Source organism: Aythya marila (assembly GCF_965140915.1).
Source record: "Aythya marila genome assembly, chromosome: 32".
Taxonomy (NCBI): domain Eukaryota; kingdom Metazoa; phylum Chordata; class Aves; order Anseriformes; family Anatidae; genus Aythya; species Aythya marila.
The window spans coordinates 1,406,083-1,424,861 of record NC_139073.1 but is presented as its reverse complement, the minus strand read 5'-3'; the positions used below and the strand labels follow the sequence as shown (position 1 = coordinate 1,424,861).

At 60.2% G+C, this 18,779-nt stretch overlaps 2 protein-coding genes across 3 annotated transcripts; one reads left to right on the top strand and one right to left on the bottom strand.

Moving 5' to 3' along the window:
* Window positions 1-175: 175 nt before the first annotated feature.
* Window positions 176-12,710, bottom strand: EVI5L (ecotropic viral integration site 5 like). 2 transcript variants are annotated; one of them, XM_082781740.1, is made up of 20 exons: window positions 12,581-12,710; window positions 8,949-9,139; window positions 7,934-8,123; window positions 7,624-7,848; window positions 7,179-7,253; window positions 6,781-6,906; window positions 6,345-6,488; window positions 6,125-6,214; window positions 5,945-6,042; window positions 5,784-5,844; window positions 5,602-5,655; window positions 4,973-5,005; window positions 4,094-4,234; window positions 3,786-3,914; window positions 3,192-3,332; window positions 2,627-2,779; window positions 2,133-2,279; window positions 1,612-1,707; window positions 1,422-1,517; window positions 176-883 (listed from the first exon to the last, which is right to left on the bottom strand). In XM_082781740.1, exons 2-20 carry the CDS (start codon window positions 9,095-9,097, stop codon window positions 689-691), a joined length of 2,343 nt encoding a protein of 780 aa, XP_082637866.1. In that variant the 5' UTR covers window positions 9,098-9,139; window positions 12,581-12,710; the 3' UTR covers window positions 176-688. The 2 variants fall into 2 exon arrangements, with proteins under 2 accessions (XP_082637866.1, XP_082637867.1); XM_082781741.1 differs by lacking the exon at window positions 4,973-5,005 and having other exon boundaries at window positions 177-883.
* A 1,868-nt stretch (window positions 12,711-14,578) lies between these two features.
* LOC309889024 (C-type lectin domain family 4 member G-like) lies at window positions 14,579-18,702 on the top strand. The gene is made up of 9 exons (XM_082781691.1): window positions 14,579-14,912; window positions 15,209-15,313; window positions 15,422-15,520; window positions 15,643-15,693; window positions 15,799-15,888; window positions 16,327-16,440; window positions 16,538-16,689; window positions 17,089-17,198; window positions 17,666-18,702. Exons 1-9 carry the CDS (start codon window positions 14,813-14,815, stop codon window positions 17,796-17,798), a joined length of 954 nt encoding a protein of 317 aa, XP_082637817.1. The 5' UTR covers window positions 14,579-14,812; the 3' UTR covers window positions 17,799-18,702.
* Window positions 18,703-18,779: the final 77 nt, after the last annotated feature.

The following is an 18,779-nucleotide window of genomic DNA, read 5'->3' as shown; positions in this document are numbered from 1 at the left end:
GGTTTGGAGTCCTGGGGGGGGGCATTTTGGGGGCCCAAACCATTTTTTTTTTTTGAGGGGGGGGAATCCAGGGGGGTTGGGCATTTTGGGGCAAATCTCCGCGCTTTTGGGATCCAAGAACACTCCCGAGGCAGCCCAAAAGGTGTTTTTTTTGTTTCCTTTTTTTTTTTTTTCCTTTTTTTTTTGGGGGGGGGGCACAACATTTTGGGGCGACTCCGCAGGGTTTTGGGGCCCCCAGCACCTCTTGGTTCTTTTTCCATGGGGTCCAAATGGGAGGGGGACAAGAAGGGGGGGGCAGGATCGGGGCCACGCCGGGGGGTCCTCGGTGTCCCCTGGGTGTCCCCAAGAGTCCCCTGGGTGCTGTGGGTGTCCCCAAGCACCCCCGCACGTCCCCTGGGTGCCCCCGATGTCCCCAAGTGACCCCAAGCGTCCCCTGGGTGCCATTGGTGTCCCCTCATGTCCCCTGGGCCCGTGGGAGTCCCCAAGTGTCCCCTGGGTGCTGCGGGTCCCCAGGGTGTCCCCCCACGTCCCCTGGGTGCCCCCTGGGTGCCCCCGGGTGTCCCCTGGGTGCCCCGGTGCTGGCAGTCCCCCTCTTTGTCCCCTCGTCCCCAAGGGTCGGGGGCGCCTGCGGTGTCCCCGAAGCCCCCCCCCAGCGTCCCCAGCGGGTCCCCGAGGTCCCGGGCGCGGCTCAGGGCGCCGGGGGGGCCCCCTCGGCGTCGCTGTCGCTGCTGTCCCCCATGTCCCCGAGGTCCCCGAGGTCCCCGCGGGGCAGCGCGAAGGGGGGGGGCAGCTCCTCGTCCGAGGAGCCCAGCGAGTCCTCGTCCCCCAGCCGCCGGCACAGCCCCACCGCCCCGAACGCCAGCGGGCCCCGCAGCAGCCGGATCTGCGGGGACACGGGGACGGGGACAGGGGGATGGGGACACGGGGACAGGAGGACAGAGGGATGGGATTATGGGGACAGGGGAATGGGGACACAGCGACGGGGAGACGGGGACAGGGGGACAAGGGGATGGGGACAAAGGGGACAGGGGGACAAGGGACAAGGCAGGGGCCAGCAGAGAAGGGGGGGGTGGCACAGGGAGGGCCATTGTCACCAGCTGTCCCTGCGGGGACGTCGCCGATGGCAGCACCCGCACGGGGACCGGGAGAGGCCGGGGGGGCGGGAGGGGGGCCCCGAGGCACCCGAGGGTGACAGCCCCGGGACGTGGGGCACACAGCACCTGTGGGTGCGGGGCAGGGCAATCCCAGCACCCACGGGTGCAGCACATACATCTCCCAGCACCCATGGGTGCAGGGTATGGGTCACTCAGCACCCATGGGTGCAGCGTTTACACCTCCCAGCACCCCTGGGTGCAGGTGACGGGTCTCCCAGCACCCCCGGGGGCAGGAGGGCGGCGCCGCAGCACCCACGGGTGCCTTACCTCGGCCTTGAGCTCGTCGATGTGGTCCTTGAGCTGCCGGATGTACTGCGCCGCGTCCGAGTGGTTGAGCTGCCCCTGGAGCATCCCCTCCTCCCTCTGCGGGTGCGCGCGGGTCAGCGGGTGCCCCCCTGTCCCCGTGTCCCCCCGGTGTCCCCAAGGTGTCCCCAAGGTGTCCCCCAGTGCCACCCACCTGGATCTCCAGCTCGGCCACGCGCTGCCGCATCTCGGCCAGGGCGGCCATGCTGTCGGCCTCACGCAGCCGCACGGCCATCACCTCCTCCTTGCTCTGGGGACACACGTGTCACCGTGTCACCATGGCACTGTGGCACTGTGTCACCCTGTCTCTGTGTCATTGTGTCACCGTGTCACTACGTCACCATGGCACTGTGGCACTGTGTCATTGTGTCACCATGTCACCGCATCACCACATCACTGTGTCACCATGTCACTGTGTCACCCCATCGTGTCACCCCAGCACCGCGTCACCGTGTCATTGTGTCACCATGTCACTGCATCATCCTGTCACCCCATCATCCTGTCACCCCAGCACCGTGTCACCGTGTCATTGTGTCACCGTGTCACCACACCATCGTGTCACCCCATGGCTGATGGAGATGGGACCCCAGGGCAGGGGACGTGTGGGTGCCCCTGAGCGTCCCCAAGTGTCCCCAAGCATCCCCAATTGTCCCCAAGTCCCCCCGGTTGTCCCACCTTGCACTGTGCCTCGGCGTGCTTGCGGTGGCTCTCGCTGAGCTGCGCCTGCAGCCCCTTGCTCTGCGCGGCCGCCAGCCGCAGCTGCTCCCGCAGCCCCGCGCACGTCTGCTCCGCGCGGCCCAGCACCGTGCGCTGGATCTGGCCCTGCCAAGGAGGGGGGGGACGGCTCTGTCACCCTGTCACCTCCCCTCCTCGGCCACGGCACCCCCGGGTGGCCCGGCACCCCCACGTGGCCCGGCGCCGTGCCCCCGGCTCCCAGTGACACCAGCTCAGCACCCATGGGACCGGTGTCTCCGGGTCAGCACCCGTGGCACCAGCACCCAAGGTCCCAGCAACCCCAGCACCCCCAGTACAGCACCCATGGCCCCAGCAATCCCAGTTCAGCACCCATGGCCCCAGTATCCCCAGTTCAGCACCCAGCACCCAGCACCCATGGCCCCAGTACGCCCAGTTCAGCACCAGTGGCCCCAGTATGCCCAGTTCACACCCACCTGTGTCTCCAGCTGCAGCACCCGCTGCCGCAGCGCCCGCAGCTCAGCCTGGGCCTGTGCCTCGCGCAGGCGTGCGGCCAGCACCGCGTCCTGCAGCGCGTTGGCGTTGCTGCGCCGCGGGGACTCCTTCCAGCGCCCCCCCGCACGGCCCGCCTGCACCACAGGGGACGCGGTGTTGGGAACAGGGGGTCGGGTGGCCGGAAGGGGACACGGGTGGCCCAGGAGGGGACCCAGCTGGCCGGGGTGTTGCGACAAGGGGTCCAGGTGGTGGGACAAAGGGATTGGGGTGGCCAGGAGGGGACAAGGGGTTGGGAAAAGGGGCCCAGGTGATGGGACAAGGGAATTTGGGTGCTTGGGAGGGGACCCAGCTAGCCAGGAGGGGACAAGGGGTTGGGACAAGGGGCCCAGGCGTTGGGACAAGGGACCCAGGTGGCCAAAAGGGGACCCAGGCATCAGGATGAGGGCCCCAGGTGGCCACAAAGTGGCCGCAGGTGGCCAGGAGGGCCCCAGGCACTGGGACAAGGGACACGGGGTGGCCGGGGGGAGACACACGGGGTGGCCTCACCTGCCAGCTGTCACTGAGGTCCTTCACCTGCTGCTGCAGCTCCGTCAGGGACTTGACGGCCTCCGCCTCGCGCAGCGCCAGCGCCTGCAGCTCCTCCTGCAGCCTCACCACGTTGTCCTCGTCCGGCAGGAGGCTGCTCCTCTGCGGGGACACGGGGACATCGGGGGAGACGCCCCGGGGACAGGGGCACCCTGGGGGGCTCGGGGGGAGGTGGGGATGGATGCTCGTGGGGTGCTGGTGGGAGCTGATGTGGGGACGGGGACATGGGGGACACCTGGGGACACTCGTGTGGCACTGGGGATCCCTGGGGACAGGGGGCATGAGGGACACTTGGGGACACTCGTGTGGCACTGGGACAGCAGGTCCAGGAGCCCCCATAGCCACTCGTGTCTTTGTCCCCGTCCCCGAGGCCACTCGTGGCACAATCCCTGTCCCCAGAGCCACCCGTGTGACACTCCCCGTCCTCAGGGCCACTCAGGGATTGTCCCCAGCCCAGGGACCATCCTGGGACAGTCCCCAAGGACCTTCACGGGGCTGTCCCCAACCCCAGGGTCCCTCGTGTGTGTTTGTCCCCCGCCCCGAGCCCCCCCCCACCTTCTCCATGTCGAGCACTTTGTCCTGCATCTCCTTCAGGGCGCCGAGCGTCTCGCTCTCCCGCAGCCGCGACTGCTCCAGCTCCGTCTCCAGGTGGGTGACAAACTCCTCGCTGAACCGCGGGTTCCCCTGCCACCGGCCCCGAGGTGTCACCCGTGGGTGCCCCCCGCCCGGTGACACCGCCGGGACGGGGGCTGGGGACGAAGGGGGACACCCGAGGAGGCTCAGGGACACCCGGGGACGTTTGGGGATGCTTGGGGACACCCGGGGAGGCTCGGGGACATTTGGGGACATTTGGGGACACCGACCTGCTGGTCCTGCAGCTGGCGGATGGTGCTCTGGGCGCGCTGCAGGTTCTCGGTGGCGGAGGAGCAGCGCTGCTTCACCACCGCCAGCTCCCTCTTGATGATGTAGTTCTCCTCCGCCTCCTGCGCCCGTGTCACCTGGCCCTTGGGGACACCACGGGGGGGGGACGGGTCACCTCCTGGGGGTGTGGGGGCACCGAGCCCCGTCCCCGTCCCCCCATCGGGTCAGCGGTGCCTGTGGGGGGAAATGAGGGGGGTGGGGGGGGGCAAGGGGGGGACAGTCCTGAGGCTGGGGACAAGAGCAGGGCGTGGGGGATGAGGTAACACCCAATTCTGGGGACACCGGCCCTGTTTTGGGGACATCAGCCCTGTTCTGGGGACACCAGCCCCCAAACGGGTGGCACTGGGGACGAGAGGGTGGTGTTAGCCCCACGGTGGGTGACACCAGCCCCTCCGTGGGTGACGCTGGGGACAAGGAGGTGGCACTGAGGTGACAGCAGCCCCACGAGGACCTCCAGGGGTCATCCTGCCCCCTACCACCTGCACCCAGCGCTGACCTCGTGCCCCAGACCCACCAGTTTTCTTCAAACTCACCAAAACGGCGGAATTTTACCCCAAACCCTCTCCCCAAGCACCGCCGCGCCGCCCCCCGCTTTATGTCGAGCCCCCAAACGGGCCCAAAACCCCAAATTTGCCCACCCCAAACCCCACCGCTCCTCCTTCCCCCCCCTTCCAAAGCAGGGAAGGTGCGCGGGAGCCTCCGGAAAAGCAGGCAAACCTCCCCGACCGAGCGAGCCGGAGGCTGGGAAGCAAAGAGGCGGGGAGAAAAGGGTTAAAACGCAGCGGAAAAGGGGCAAAAAGAGCCATTTTTGGGGACGCTACCTGGATGAGCCTGTCGGCGAGAGCCGCGCTCTCCTGCGGCCGCCGGCGGAGGAAGAGAGAGAAAGGAGACAGGTAACGAGATAAACGCAGACAGAGGCAGCGAGAGAAGCCGTGCAGCAGAGACACCCGGCACCTTCCCATTTTGGGGCGCTTTCTGAGGATTTTAGCTCTTTTGGGTGTGGGGTGGGGGTGGGGAAATAGGGCAACCGCTGGGTTTTGCCCTAAATCGGAGCGTTTTCCACCTCCTGGAGGGAGAACCCGCTTGGAACACTGAGGAGGAAGGCGCCTGCTGGATGTGGTTTGCCTTTTTTTTGTTCTTTTTTCCCAAAAACAATGCTGAGAGGGGGAGATTTTGGGGGCGCAGCCCCGTAAGGGTCTGCTGGAGGTCATGGGGTTGCACCCAAGGGTGCTGGGTATCTGGATAGCAGCCTAAGTGCGGGTTTCGGGTGCTCCAGGGTGTTTTGGGGTGCTCCAGGGTGTTTTTTGGGGGGTTCCAGGTTGGTATTGGGTACCCCCAGCAGGTTCTGGGGGCCCCCAGGAGATTTTGGGGGCCTCCTGGAGATTTTGGGTGCCCCCAGGAGGTGCTGGGGGTCCCCAGGAGGTTTCGGGGTGCCAGCCATGGGGCTCACCTTCTCCAGGGTTTCGATGCGCTGCTTCAGCAGGCGGTTCTCGGTGCGGAGGCGCTGGGGAAGAAATTGGGGAAGAAATCGGGGAAAAATCAGTCCTGGGGGGGTGCTGATGTCCCCAGGGGGGTGCTGATGTCCCCAGGGCTCACGCGGCCCCAGGCCGCTGCTGCACGACCCCAGCTCACCTTGATCTCGATCTGCTCCTCCATCTCCTTGTTCTTGATGGCAGCGTACTCCTTCTCCAGCCTGTGGGGGACACGGGGCCGGGCTAGGACATGGGGACGGGGCCAGGCACCCGCCCGTGCGTCCCAGGGGGGCGTCCCAGGGGGCAGGAGCCCGTCCTCACCTCTTCATCTTCTTGGGGTTGTACTTGACCTGGAAGGCCCTGAGGATGAGCTTGTCGGGGCAGCTGTCGAACTGGTGCGGGATCACCTTCTGGAAGTACTGCGGGCACAGCCTGGGCTGAAGCCACGGCCCCAAAACACAGCCCGTGGGATAAATCTGCCCCAAAAGCAGCAGCACGTACCTGGGACATGCCCTCCATGTCCAGCTGGACGAGCTCGGCCTGGTTGAACTGCAGCAGAGCCATCCCCACGCGGAAGACGATCTCCAGCCCCTGCGGGGATGGCCGTCACCTTTCCCACCCCCCTGCCCCTGAAGGGTTTGGGGTTTCTCCCCGAAACGCCCCGCAGGGAGAGCATTTCCCCCCCTCTTCGTGCTGCAGGCGTTTGCTGCGGCCCCGTTACCTCGTACATGAAGATGTCGAAGACGCGCGTGGCCACGGGCAGGGGGAAGGTGGTGAGGAAGAGGGTGAGGAACCAGGACGAGGCGTACATGGAGGTGAGGAAGCTCTGCGACCGAAAGTGGATGTTCAGCTCCGGCAGCTGCTCCTGCGGGGGGGAAACGGGAACGAAAACGGGGCCCAGGGGCCCATTTGAGGGGTCCTTTGTGGCATTTTGGCATGGACGGGCCCTCGGGGAGGTCCCCGGGGATGCTCCCCCCGAGGAATCGTGGAGGGTCCCTGGGGTGCCCCCAGGATCTCTGGGTGACCTCCACGGGAGGATTTCATTTCTTTCCAGCATCTCCCAAGCCTCTCACCTCTCTCCCACCTCTCCCAGTCCTCGTCTCCCCGATCCACCCTCAGGCTCCTGCCACCCCAAGCGTTTCGGGGGCTGTGCTTACCTGCAGCATGTACTCGAACTGGTAGATGCAGAGCCCCAGCTCGGCCATGCTGGGCTTGAAGAGCTCCCGCAAGCGGTACTCCTGCATCAGCCTGACGAACACGCAGAAGGCCTCCTCCTCGGGCATCTGGAGACCCGTGGGGACACAAATCCCCCCTTAAACATCCGCCAGCAGCTCCAGAACGGAGCCTCCTGCCCTCAGGGGATGGGATGGGACGTGTTGGGAGCCAGCCCCGGCTGAATGGGAACGTGAACGGGGGGATTTTAAACCCAGGGGGAGCAGGGGGTAGGGGGAACGAGCCCATTTTGCTCCTGAAGACGAAGAAAAAGGCTCCCGTTTCTCATCCCCCTCCTGCCACCCCCCAAAGGGTGTTAAAAACCCCAGGGGCCGCCACAAACCTGCATGAGCAGCAGTCCCACGATGAAGGCGCTGCCTTGGCAGTATCCAACCTCCCGGTCCACCAGCGAATAAGCCTGGAAAGGTCCCAAAATCGAAAGAAACAGAGGTGTGAGCTGGGGGATGGGCTGGGGCACCGTCCCTGCTCGCTGCAGGCATGCGGCGTCGGAGGGAGGGCTTGGCCATGGCGTAGGAAATAGCTTTTTATTCAGCTTGTGCACATGACATCGCTGCAAAGCTCAGTTTTGACCCCCAAAAACTCAACTATCCCTTTCCTGATTGACTCAGAACTCCAGGAGTAAGCAGGTCTGGGGCTGCAGATTCGGTTACGCCGCGCCAAGCAGCGGTGCCGGGAGCTGGTGGTGGGAACCAAAGCCCAGCACAACTCCTCGCCACCAAAAGCAGCTCCCCAAGCCCAAAACGCGGCGGTGCCGGAGGAGACGTTACCTTCATGACGTTGAAGAGCACCTCCTGGCCCAGGCTGTCCTGGCCCTTGAAGAACTCGTGCTCGGGGTAGGTGCGGGCGATGTCGCGGCGGATCAGCTTCTCGCAGGGCGAGGACATCTTGAGCAGCTCCGAGTACTGGTTTTTGACGGGCATGTCGGTGGCACTGCACAGCAGCTGCCAGACGATGGCGCGGAAGTGGTGGGGGATCCCTTTGCGGATGAGCTCCTGGGGAGAAACGGGGTGAAAAACCTGAGAAAACGGCTTTCCGTCGGCTCGGAATCGAGCGATAACAAGGCGCCGCCCCCCGCACCTTGAGCAGCTTCTCCTTCTTCTTCCGCCACTCGTCCCACTCGTTGACGATGCGGCCCCAGAGGATCCAGGTGTCCTCCTCCAGGTGGCTGAGGTTGGAGGAGGCCGAGGAGCTGGAGACCAAGGAGGAGCCGCTGTTCCTTCGCGAGCCATTCATGGAGCGCATCGACTTGGAGTCGGCCTCCAGCAGCCTGCCAGAGACGGAGTTAGCCCCCAAAAAAAAGCCCCAAAGGAGGAGAGAGCCCCCAAACAGGAGATATTCCCCCCAAAAGAGGACATACTCCCCTCAGAAACACCCTAAAGGAGGAGATATTCCCCCCCCAAACACCCCAAAAGAGGCCATATTCCCTCCCAAACACCCTAAAGGAGGAGATATTCCCCCCCAAACACCCCAAAAGAAAACATATTCTCCCCAAAACCGCTCTAAAGGTGGACCTGTCTCCCCACAATACCCCAAAAGAGGAGCTACTCCCCCCAAACTGTCCCAGGGGAAGAGACATTCCCCCAAACCCCTCCCAGATGGCACCCAGATGGGCGATTTTCCCCAGCCAGCTGCTGACAGCTGCCCAGGGCTGGTTTCTGTAACGCCTTTTGCTCGATAATGGGATCGCAGCGGGGTTTTTTTGTGGGAAATGTTGCCTAGAAATGGCTTTGCGAGGGAATTTGCATTTCAGAGCTGGCATTTTGGGGCACAACACTGCTTTACTGCAGAGCTTTTCGCCTGGTCCTTCCGCTAAGGGAGCCTCGGGGCTCGCTTCCCATCAATCGGGTAAAAAAATGAACCAAGTGGGTGCGTTTCTTATTGATGAGTCCCAAACAGCCACCTCCTGCCAGGGGACCCACCTGAGCGATCAAACCCTGCTGCTGTCAAAGAAAAAACCGAACGTGGACCAGAAAAAAAAACCCAACTGGAGCATTTTCACCTTGCTTCGACTGAGGCTTGGGAGAAGGGCGTCGCCGTTTGATTTTTGGGGAAATCCTTGCCCCAAAAAAGGCCGTTTTAAACCGGGGCTCACCGGTTCTGCTCCTCCAGCTTGGCCAGCAGCTCCAGCTCGTCGGGGCTGAGGTTCTCCGAGTCGGAGGTGGGCGAGCACGCCGGGGCCGAGTTGACGGAGGAGAGGGCTTCGTGCGACGACGAGTCGGGGCTGACGGCCGGCGAGGCCATCGCGGCGGGGCTCCGAACCCCCCGGGGGCTTTGGGGTCTCACCTGGAAGCCAAACGACAACGTCAGCGGGACGGGGACCCCCCCCCTCCGGCTCCGTGAGCTTTTCTCCTTCAAACCTCCAGGTGCTGCTGCAAATTTCTCCCAAAAAGCCCGGATTTAGCTAAGCCGTGGCGTGGGCACGGTTCGGTTTGCAGCCCGCGGAGAGATTTGGTGAATTCCCTGCCAAAGGAGCCTGGTTTCACGTCGAGCCAGGTCCAAGCGCATCGTCCCGTGTTTGCTATATATTAGCTACATGAAATAAGGCTAAAAACTGGAATTTAGCACAGCGTACCCTCATTTTGGGCCAACGGACCCTCGTTTTGGCCCAAAGTACCCCCATTTTGGCCCAAAGTACCCCCATTTGGGACTTATTGTGAGAAGAGAGGATTTCCAGAGCACTGCCCCCGCTGGGGATTTGCTTTGGGTGCTGACACTGCACGGTTTGCCCGTTCCGGCAGGATTTTAGGGAAAAAAAACCCTCCCTGGAGAGGAAAAAGTCCCCGTTTGGGCACGGCGGGGACTGGTGGAAACGGGGTGGGAAGCGGCAGGTTGTTTTTTTGGGGCTGAAAACATGCTTTTTGGTGAAAACTGCTGCTGAAGATCAGCAGAGTGAACCTGCGTTTGGAGGGGATCAAGAAAGCAGGGAGAAAAGGAAGCGCCGTGGATAGGAAACGCCCGGTTTACCTGATCTGGCCTCAATTTGCTCTGTGCAGCTCAAGTTATAAAATCACGAGGGGTTTAACCAAAAAGCTGCGTTTCCTTCCCATTTTTTGGGGGGGAAAAAAATGGCCCAAAATGAGCTTGGAGGAGAGCAGCATGGAGGCGCAGCCGTACCGCGACTGAGGCAAATCCTGCACGGTTTGGTTAATGGTTTCCGAAAAGCAGCAAAATTTAACAGAGGCGCTTCGGGGCGAGAGCCGGGTCAATGGTTAACGGGCTCGGGCAGATTTGCTCAATAAGCAGGAAATTTTCCCATTTTTTTAAGGGCTGTGGGGAGGAAAAAGCCTCAATTGTGCCTAATTCAGCTGCACGTGGCGGGGCAGGGCGCATCCAGCCCCGTTAATTCGTTTTGGGGAATTAATATTTCCGAGGTCTCGGCTGCAAAACTCCACGTTAATGACCAAGCCGGGGTCTGACGGGCTGCAAAAACGTCCTGAAATGGCTTTTTAGGGAAAAAAAATAGCTCCACTCTGGCGAGGGGATTAAAAAAAATAAAGAAGAAAACACGCAAAATGCACGAGATGAGCTCAAAAGCCAGGCACGAGGACGGCAGCGGAGGTTATGCGACCAAAGTGGGTGGAAAAGGGGAGATCCCCCTCTTCAACCTGATTTTTTGGGTGAAATCCTGGCGGTTTTGGGTAGTTTTGTGGTGTGGAGGGAAGGAGCTGGCAGCCCCCGTTCCTTGGGGCGTTCCGGGGTGCCTGTTGGCAGCGGGAGCAGCCTCTGGGATGAGAAACCACTTGTTCCGGGATGACGGGGACCCAAATTTGCTGAAAATGCTTGAATTTGGAGAAAAAAGGCACACCACCCTGCAGTTGGAGGCGCCGTGGGGCAGCTTTTCGAAGCATCCACCCCAAATTCCCCTCAGGCTGGGGGACGAGGACCTCAGCAGTGATCTGGCCAAGGGGTGACCAAAGGCCCTAAGAAAACTGGGGGGAAAACAGTGAAAATGGCCCCAGAAACACCACGGGGGCGGCCAGGCACCAATTTGAGGAAACCAGTCCCAAAAAGGGCTTGGATGACCCCAAAACGCTGCAGAAACGCCCATTTTCAGCACGACGTCGAGGCACTGACCTTGAGCCCGGGCCACTTCCGAAGGAAAACGTGAAAATTTCCACCCTTTCACTCAAAATCTGCCAAATTTGCAGCTTTTTGGGGCCCTTTTCGCAGCTTTGTACCTTTTCTGCGCCGTTTTGGGCCTTTTCTGCCCTGTTTTGGGCCTTTTCCATGCTGCTTTTGTGCCTTTTCTGCCTGTTTTTATTTGCAGCATCTCTCAGTGCTGATTTGCACCTTTTTCACCCCATTTTCGCCATGTTTTTGCAGCGTCTCCGATGTTTTTTTCAGCTCCAAAGTTCCCCAAAGCAGCGTTTTCGTCGCGGCCGATCACAAAACTATCCAAAATTCGCTCGTTTGCCAGAAAAAAACGGTTTTTAACTCATAAAAGGAGCCAGGTGAGGAAAAAGAATCGATTCCACCCCAAATATTTCAGCAGGACGTTCGCAAGCATCACCAGCAGCCGCAGGTGGAGGATAGAGGAGGAAAACGGGCAAAATGGGTTTAAAAACCATGTTTTTTGCCACCGGCACGGACCAAGCAGAACATTTTTTTCAGCTAAAATCCCCCCAAGACGCCACCAATGTCAAAACCGACCCAAACCCACCCAAAATCAGGTGGAAATTGAGTTGAACACCAAATGAGAGCAACCCCCCCGCAGCCTCCTGGGTCATTTTGGGGGGAAAACCTCCCAAAACACCACTCAGGCGGCGATTTTGGTGCTTTTTGCACTTCCAAATTGGCTGAAACAAGCCCCAAACCGCGTGGGTTTGGTGTCTTTTGGGGATTTTTCACCAAAATCGTGTTTTTTTTTCCCCCCCATGGTGGCAGCAGGCATTAAACGCTGCTGGCGAAGCCCCCGACCGAGTGAAAAGCAGTGAAAAAAAGGGAAAAAAAAGAAAAAAGAAAAAAGAGAGGTGGGATTTTGGGGCAGAACCCTCCGGTTTGGAGCCCGAGCCACCCCGGCGTGGCTAAAATCGCTGGGTTTGAACCCAAAAGGAGAGGCGGGGACGGCACAAAGCCGCCGATGCTCCATCTTCATCACCGGGGGGGGGGGGCACACAGGGACCCCCACCCATGGGTGCTGGGGGGGGGTGGGGGGTTTGGAGGGGGGTGACAACAGCCCCCCACCCCCCCAGCGCCATTTGGGGGCTCACAACAATGCCTGAGGGGGGGGCACTGCTTGCTGCACCCCCCCTCCCTTTTTTTTATTGTTCTTTTTTTTTTTTTATTGTTCTGCTTTTTACCGATTTTACCCGATTTTTTACCAATTCACCTGATTTCAGGGAAGGGCCAACACCCACAGCAGTGTGGGGGGGCGCAGATTGGAGCCCCCCCCCCCCAAAAAAAAAAAAAAAAAAAGAAATCAAACAGGGGGAGCCCCATGAGGGGGGGGCAGCCCCCCAAAACCAATTAACCCCCAAATTAACCCCAATTAACCCCAAAAGCGGAGGGGGGGGCGACTCCAATCACCTCCCCCCAGCCGGGGGGGGCCCTTTATGCCCCCCCCCGTCACCTTGAGGGGGTTTTAGGCCCAACCCCCCCCCCCCCTCAGGGGGGTGCTCACTGCGCCCCCCCCCCCCCCTCCAGCCCCTGAGGGGGGCGCCCCCCCCCGAGGGGGGAGCCCCTCCCTCCCAGAAAGGGGCGGGGCTTCCCCGTGGCCACGCCCACCTGCGCCGCGCTGCCATGGCGACCGCCGGCTGCCTCCGAGGGGGGGGCCCGCGGCTCCCCCCCGCCGCCGCCGCCGCCGCCGCCGCCGCCGCCTGGAGCCGAGCGGGAGCCGCGGCCGCCGCGGGCCCCGCCGCTGCCATGGGGGAGCCGCCGCCGCCGCCGCCGCCGCCGCCCTGACACCGAGTGACAGGCGGCCCCGCCCCCCAGCCAATCAGCGCGCCGCCTTCGCGCCTCTGCCCGCCCACTCCCGGGCCGGTAGCCAATCGCTGAGGGCGGTCCGGGAATCAGCTTCGGAGGGGAGGGGCTAGGCTAAAAAGCCCCGCCTCCTGGCCGCTGAGCCAATGGAAAGGCCGGAGGGGTGTTGATGGATGGGTGTTCCGCCAATGAGGTTCAAGGAGATGATCCTCCCTCCCCCCGCCGTGGGCCTTTTTGGGAGACGAATGGCAGGCACAAATGGAGGGTGATGGATGGGCGGAATGACCAATGGGATGCAGCCTCTCGCCTGGAGTGGCACCTCGGTTGACAGGAGAGGACAATAAGCCCCGCCCCTTTGGCTGAAGCCAATAGCGATGGTTGATTTGATTGATCGGAGGCGAGGCAGCCAATGAGGAGCACGGACACAGGGCGGTGTTCCCTCCCCTCAGCACAGGTGCTTGATCCCGCCTCAGCGGCTGGATCGGCCACGTTGATTGGCCGAAGAGGTTTATGGACAGAAGCTCCCACCAATGGGGCGTCGAGTAGCGAGTGGCAGCTCTGAGGCGAAGGGATCCGCCCCCTCCCGTTACCTCAGCGGCCTTGGGGGGCCCTCGGAGGGGCACCGTGGCCGGGGGAAGGGGGGGGGGGCTCGGGGCAATGGCGGCCCGGGGGTCTTGGTGTGATTGGAGCCCCCCTGTAGGGATCCCAGGGTGGGGACGTTGGGGGGTGCTGAAATCCCCAGGGATGGGGACAAAATGGCTGCCGGGGGGGGGACAAAATGGCTGCCAGCGGTGTGGGACAGCCTGAGGCCTGAAGGTGCTGCGAAGGAGAGGAGATGGCCCTGGGGACAGTTTAATGGTGCTAAAATGTTTGGGAAGCGTAAAGGGTTTTTCAGCCACTCTGGCTTCAGTAGTTAAAGTATTTTCCTTGCGGAAACCACTTTGCCAAGTGGTTGTAAATCCACCTAGGATAAAACCCCTGAAGATAAAGATATCCCTTTAAAGATAAAAACCCTAAAAAAGGTTAAAGAGTGAAGGATGGTTGAGCGTTTAGGTGTGGGAGCTGATTTTTTTTGCTCCACTCCTGACTTCTGGCTCTGTTTTTGATTCTTTCTGATTATTTCTGGTTTCGATTCTTTCTTCTTAGAAAGTGCTGTCCTGGATTTTTTTTTTCCTTTTTTTTTTTTTTCTTTTATAATCTTCTCCCACGTCACTGAAACAAATCACACGCTTGGGGGGGGGGATATATCCACCCTGAGAACATGTGAGCCAAATTCACAGCATTTGGGCCTGAAACCAATCCTGTCGCTTCTCATGAAGTGCTGGGGCCCTGCGGGTAATGAGTGGCCACCCTGGGGGGAAGTTCGGCCTCAACTTCCCCTAAATTCGGGATGAAAAAAGGGGAAATCGGACAAAAGGAGGAAGCTGTTTGCCCTGAGCAAGAGAGCTGGGGTGAAGGCCATTCACTTTTTGGCCGTGTTTGCTCTTCCCCCGTGCCTCAGTCCTCTGTGAAATTTGGCCAAAATCAGTCAACAGCGAAGTTACTCATAAATTCAAACTTTCATTTTCTGCAATAGCCCTGGGGCTGCCTGGCTCAAAGCCCTGCGGGCAATGAAAGAAGTTTCAGGAGGAGGAACGAGGGAGTCGCCGTCAAAACAAAACGAGGATTTTCACAGCACCAGGTTAAAAACAGTTGAAAGTCCCACAAAAACACCGAGCAAAACCCGCAAGTAGAATTCCCACCGAAACCCAAACCAAACCAGGGAGAGATTTGGGCACGATCTGCAGCGTTTTGGCACGAGCCCTTCAACGCCAGCACCTCCCTGGAGAGGAGCAGCGTGACGCTGAACTCCTCAACACCAGCGGGGAAGTGGTGAGAGGCCGCACGAGCACCGCGGCTGCTCCAAAAGCTCCTGAGTGTGCACATTTTTGGAAATCCGAATTATGAAATATGAACATTCGCTTCCCCCGGAAAAGCTGACGTGTCTTCACGATGCCATAAAAATTGGGGTGATATCAAAGGGAAAAAGGACCCGAGATGGCACAGAATGATGGCACCGAGAGCACCGGTGAGAACTGGGAGCTCACCAAGAACATGCTGTTGGAGGAAGAAGAGCAGAAGAAAGCACCCAAAGGAGGTAGCGGGGCCACACCAGGGTCGAGGGAGTGGCTCTGGAGTTAGAACACAAGCAAATGGAGGTTTTCAGGTCTCGACACGGGTCTCTTCCCAAAATTAGAGCTGAATTTTCCTTCAGAATTCTTCCGTTGGGTTGCGATCAAAAAGAAAAAGAGATTTGGGTGTGGAGAAGGGAGCGGCGGAGCTTCTCAGGAGGGAGCTCGGGGGAATCTCTGCTCTTCGCACTCTCCTCCAAAAGGTTTGCCGGGGAGGGAGTGTTTTGGGGCTGCCTCATCTTTTTTATTTTGCCCCCCACAGCGCTGTCCCTCCTGCCCTCGCAGAGAGCCCTGGTGCTGCTGTACTTGCTGCTGGCCCTCGGCTTCGTGATCTTCGTGGCTCTCGCCATCACCAACACCCAGAGAGGTGAGAGCAACATGAGCGACCGGATCGCCCCCGCCAAGCGCGAGGCGGGCACGATTTTGGGGGGAAAAGACCAGCAAACGGAACAAAACCTGCGGCTCCTTTCCCCAGTGTCGTCGGTGGAGGAGGCGCTGGCCCAAGCCCAGCTGCAGGGCGAGAGGAGCCACACGACAGCCTGGCACAACCTCTCGCAGGTCCAGCACGCCCTCGGTACGAAACCCGCTGCTTCTGAGGGTGGCTTTTCCCTTCAAGCCGACCAGAATCATCCCTTCTGGTGGGATGGAGATGGCCACGGGCTTGTTTTGAGGCTTCTCCTCTTGTCTTCCTCTTAGATAAGCAGCTCTCAGGCGAGCTCCAGGTGATTCAGAGCCAGCTTCTAAACGGTACGCAGAGGGCGAGGTGGTTTGGGGGGAAATTCAGGCAGAATCCCAGCGTTTAACACCGGGGGTGGGCAGTGGGGGCAAAAGCAACGTTTTTCCTCCCTCCAGTGTCCCAAGAAATGGAGAACGTGCGGTGGAAGATGGCACAGTGCAAAACGGAGTGCGGGAAGGAGCTGTCGGAGCGCATCCGCGTCCTGGGTGAGAGCCTGATTTGGGTGAAAAATTGTTAAATTCAGTTCTTTGAGCCCAAAGCACTGGGAAGACACTCTAAAGGTGCCTAAGACGCGTCGGGAGCTCACGGAGCCGATCTCAAGGAGGTCGAGCTCTCATGAAGCACGATGCTAATGGAAAAAACTCGGTCTCAGCCTGTTGATAAACACACACAAAAAAAAACCCCGGCGTTCAGTGAAAGGGCTTTGAGGTTTCGATGGGCAAAGCTGAAAGAGCAACCGCTCACCCAGGAAAAATACCCAGCAAAAGCCACAGCGCAAATCAGGGCGGAAAGGAAAAGGGGAAGGGCCCTAACCAGGGTTTCTTGGGGTTTCTTCTGGCAAAACCTGGACAGAAACTGGGTTTCTTGGGGTTTCTTCTGGCAAAACCTGAATTACCTTTTTCTCTCATTTTCCACCCTGGCAGAGGGAAGGGAGGCGCCGGAGCAGGCGCTGCAGCAGCTGGAGGAGCTGCAGCAGGAGCAGAGCCGCGTGGAGACGCTCCTCAGCACGGCGCTGGAGGAGCTGCGAAACCTCTCGGGTGAGGGGGAGAGGCTGAGCCGAGCCCGCAGGCGTCCCCCCGCGCTCACCCACCTCAGCTTCTCTTTGTTTTTGTTTCATTTTCCATTTTCTCTCAGAAATTATCTGCACGAGGTGTCCTGCCGACTGGCTGCAGTTCGCCAGGACCTGCTACCTTTTCTCCACCGACCCCAAACCCTGGATGGAGGCTAAAGCCTCCTGCGCCGGGCTCGGCGGGCAGCTGGCCATCGTCAACAGCGAGCTGGAAAACGTAAGCCGAGGATTTTCACAAAAAAAGCACCAAAAAGCACCAAAATAGCCCCCCCCCCCCCCCCCCCCCCCCATTTAACACGTTTAGAATATTAGGCTTATACAAAGCAAGTGGAAAGCAGGAGGTTCAGCGCGGGCTGTTGGAGCCTTCACAGCTGGGAAAAAGCCTCCGAGTCCCCCAGCCCTGAGGTTCCCCTGTGGTTCTGAAGCAGCTTGGCCAAATCTGTTGGGTTTGTCCCCAAAACGACTGGCGTGATTTTGTGCCAGGCTGGTGGCACCTCGCGCTTGTCCCCCGCCAGGGCTGGGATCCCCACCGTCACCGACTGCTGCCGACAGCCAAAGGGCAGCTCCCCGTTGGTGCCCCCTTCCCATCCTGAAGCCTTTTTTTCCCCATTTACAGAAATTTCTGGCAAATTACATCATGGAGACGCGGGTGTTCTGGCTGGGCCTGAGCGACATGCACAAGGAAGGCGACTGGCAGTGGGTGGACGGCCGCTCCCTCTCTCTCTCGTATGTTTTCCAGCAGCATCAGAGGGCAAACTGCCCCCCCCTTTTTTTTAAAAAAAGCTTTTTAATGCTTTTTTGGCCCCCAAAAACCGAGCGCTGCACCCTTACTAACCCACCCCCGTGCTCTGCTCTGGCGGAGCGTGAAAATGGCACAGGAAAAAGTTTTCTGGCCAAGGGGTTGTTTCTGACAACTCTCCTCGCTCTCAGGATTTGGGGGAAAAGCCCCGAAATGGAGGCGGGGTTGGGCGATGCTAAACGGGGGGGAAAAGGGAAAATCACTGAGCTGGAGGCAGAGCTGCTTCGAGGCGGTAAAAGGAGAGGAGGGGACGCTGCAGGGAGGGGGTGAGCTCTGCCTGGCTGCTCCTTCCGTAGAACCTTTAAAAAAAAAAAAAACACAACACAAAAACCATCAAAATCAGCCGGTTTCCAAATGGAGAGCTTCCTACCCAAACCGGCCTGCCCCCCCCCAGGTTTTGGAATAGCGGCGAGCCCAACAACGTGGGGCAGCACGGCGAGGACTGCGCCACCGTCTCCTCCCGCGGCCTCTGGAACGACGCCACCTGCAGCGGTGCCGAGGCCTGGATCTGCGAGCGCAGCTGCTAGCGGGCTTCAAAAAAAAAAAACAAAAATGGGGGAAAACCAGCAAAAAAAAGGGCATGGGATGGAAAGGCGGCGCTGCGGGGCGAGGGACGACTTGCGATTACCCACCGCGGAGGAAGCGAGACGGAAAAAATGCTTAAAAGATGAGAAAAAAACCAACAAGAGCCAGGGGGTGTGGGGTCGGGAGGCATCGCCGCGCCGTGGGTTTTGCTGCGGGTTCTGCTCCTTCCTCCTCCTCAGGCTCTCGGTGAAGCCACGCGGCTGCGGACCCCAAAACAGCAGCAGGAGCCGGGATTCGCTCTGCGGGGGAAGGAGCTGGCGTGGAAAGAGGTGGCCGAAAAGGGGAGCGTCCTCCCGGGGCCCAGCGCCGCCACGGGGTTCGAGCTAGAGGAGGGTTTGGGCAATTTTGGGAGGGTTCCTTAACATTTTGTGAGCCGCTTCCCTGCCGCGCACTCAACCTATCGCTTGCCGCTTAATCGGGACAAAAAAAATAAATAAAAACTGATTGCAACTTGAAACTAAACCAGCGGGAGCAGAACGGCCCCGAGGGGGGTCACGGCGCACCTTATTCCCAGAGTTTAGGTGAAAAAAAAAGCAAAAAACGGAAGAGAGAGCGGCAAAGCCGAGGTGTGAACGTGTTTTTGGGCTGCGCATGCAAATACCCAGCTCGTGGGCGGCGAAGCGCGACGGTTGTTTTGCCGAAAAGCCTCGCTGCTGGATTCCCCTTCCCGGGGCGGGCACGGGCCCCGATGGAAGATTTGGGATTTCACCCGCACGGCCTCCAATGCCCCCGACCATCACCGCGTTGTGTGCGGGGTGGTTTTATTCACCCCCCCCTAAAAAAAAACAACAAAAACCCACAGCTTTTTAGGAGCTGCTTCCAGCCCCCCACAGCCGACAGAGCTCCGGTGGTGTCACCGTCCCGCTGCAGCCCCAGCGCCCCCTGAAACACCGATCCTATTACTCCCCTCGTAAAAAAAAAAA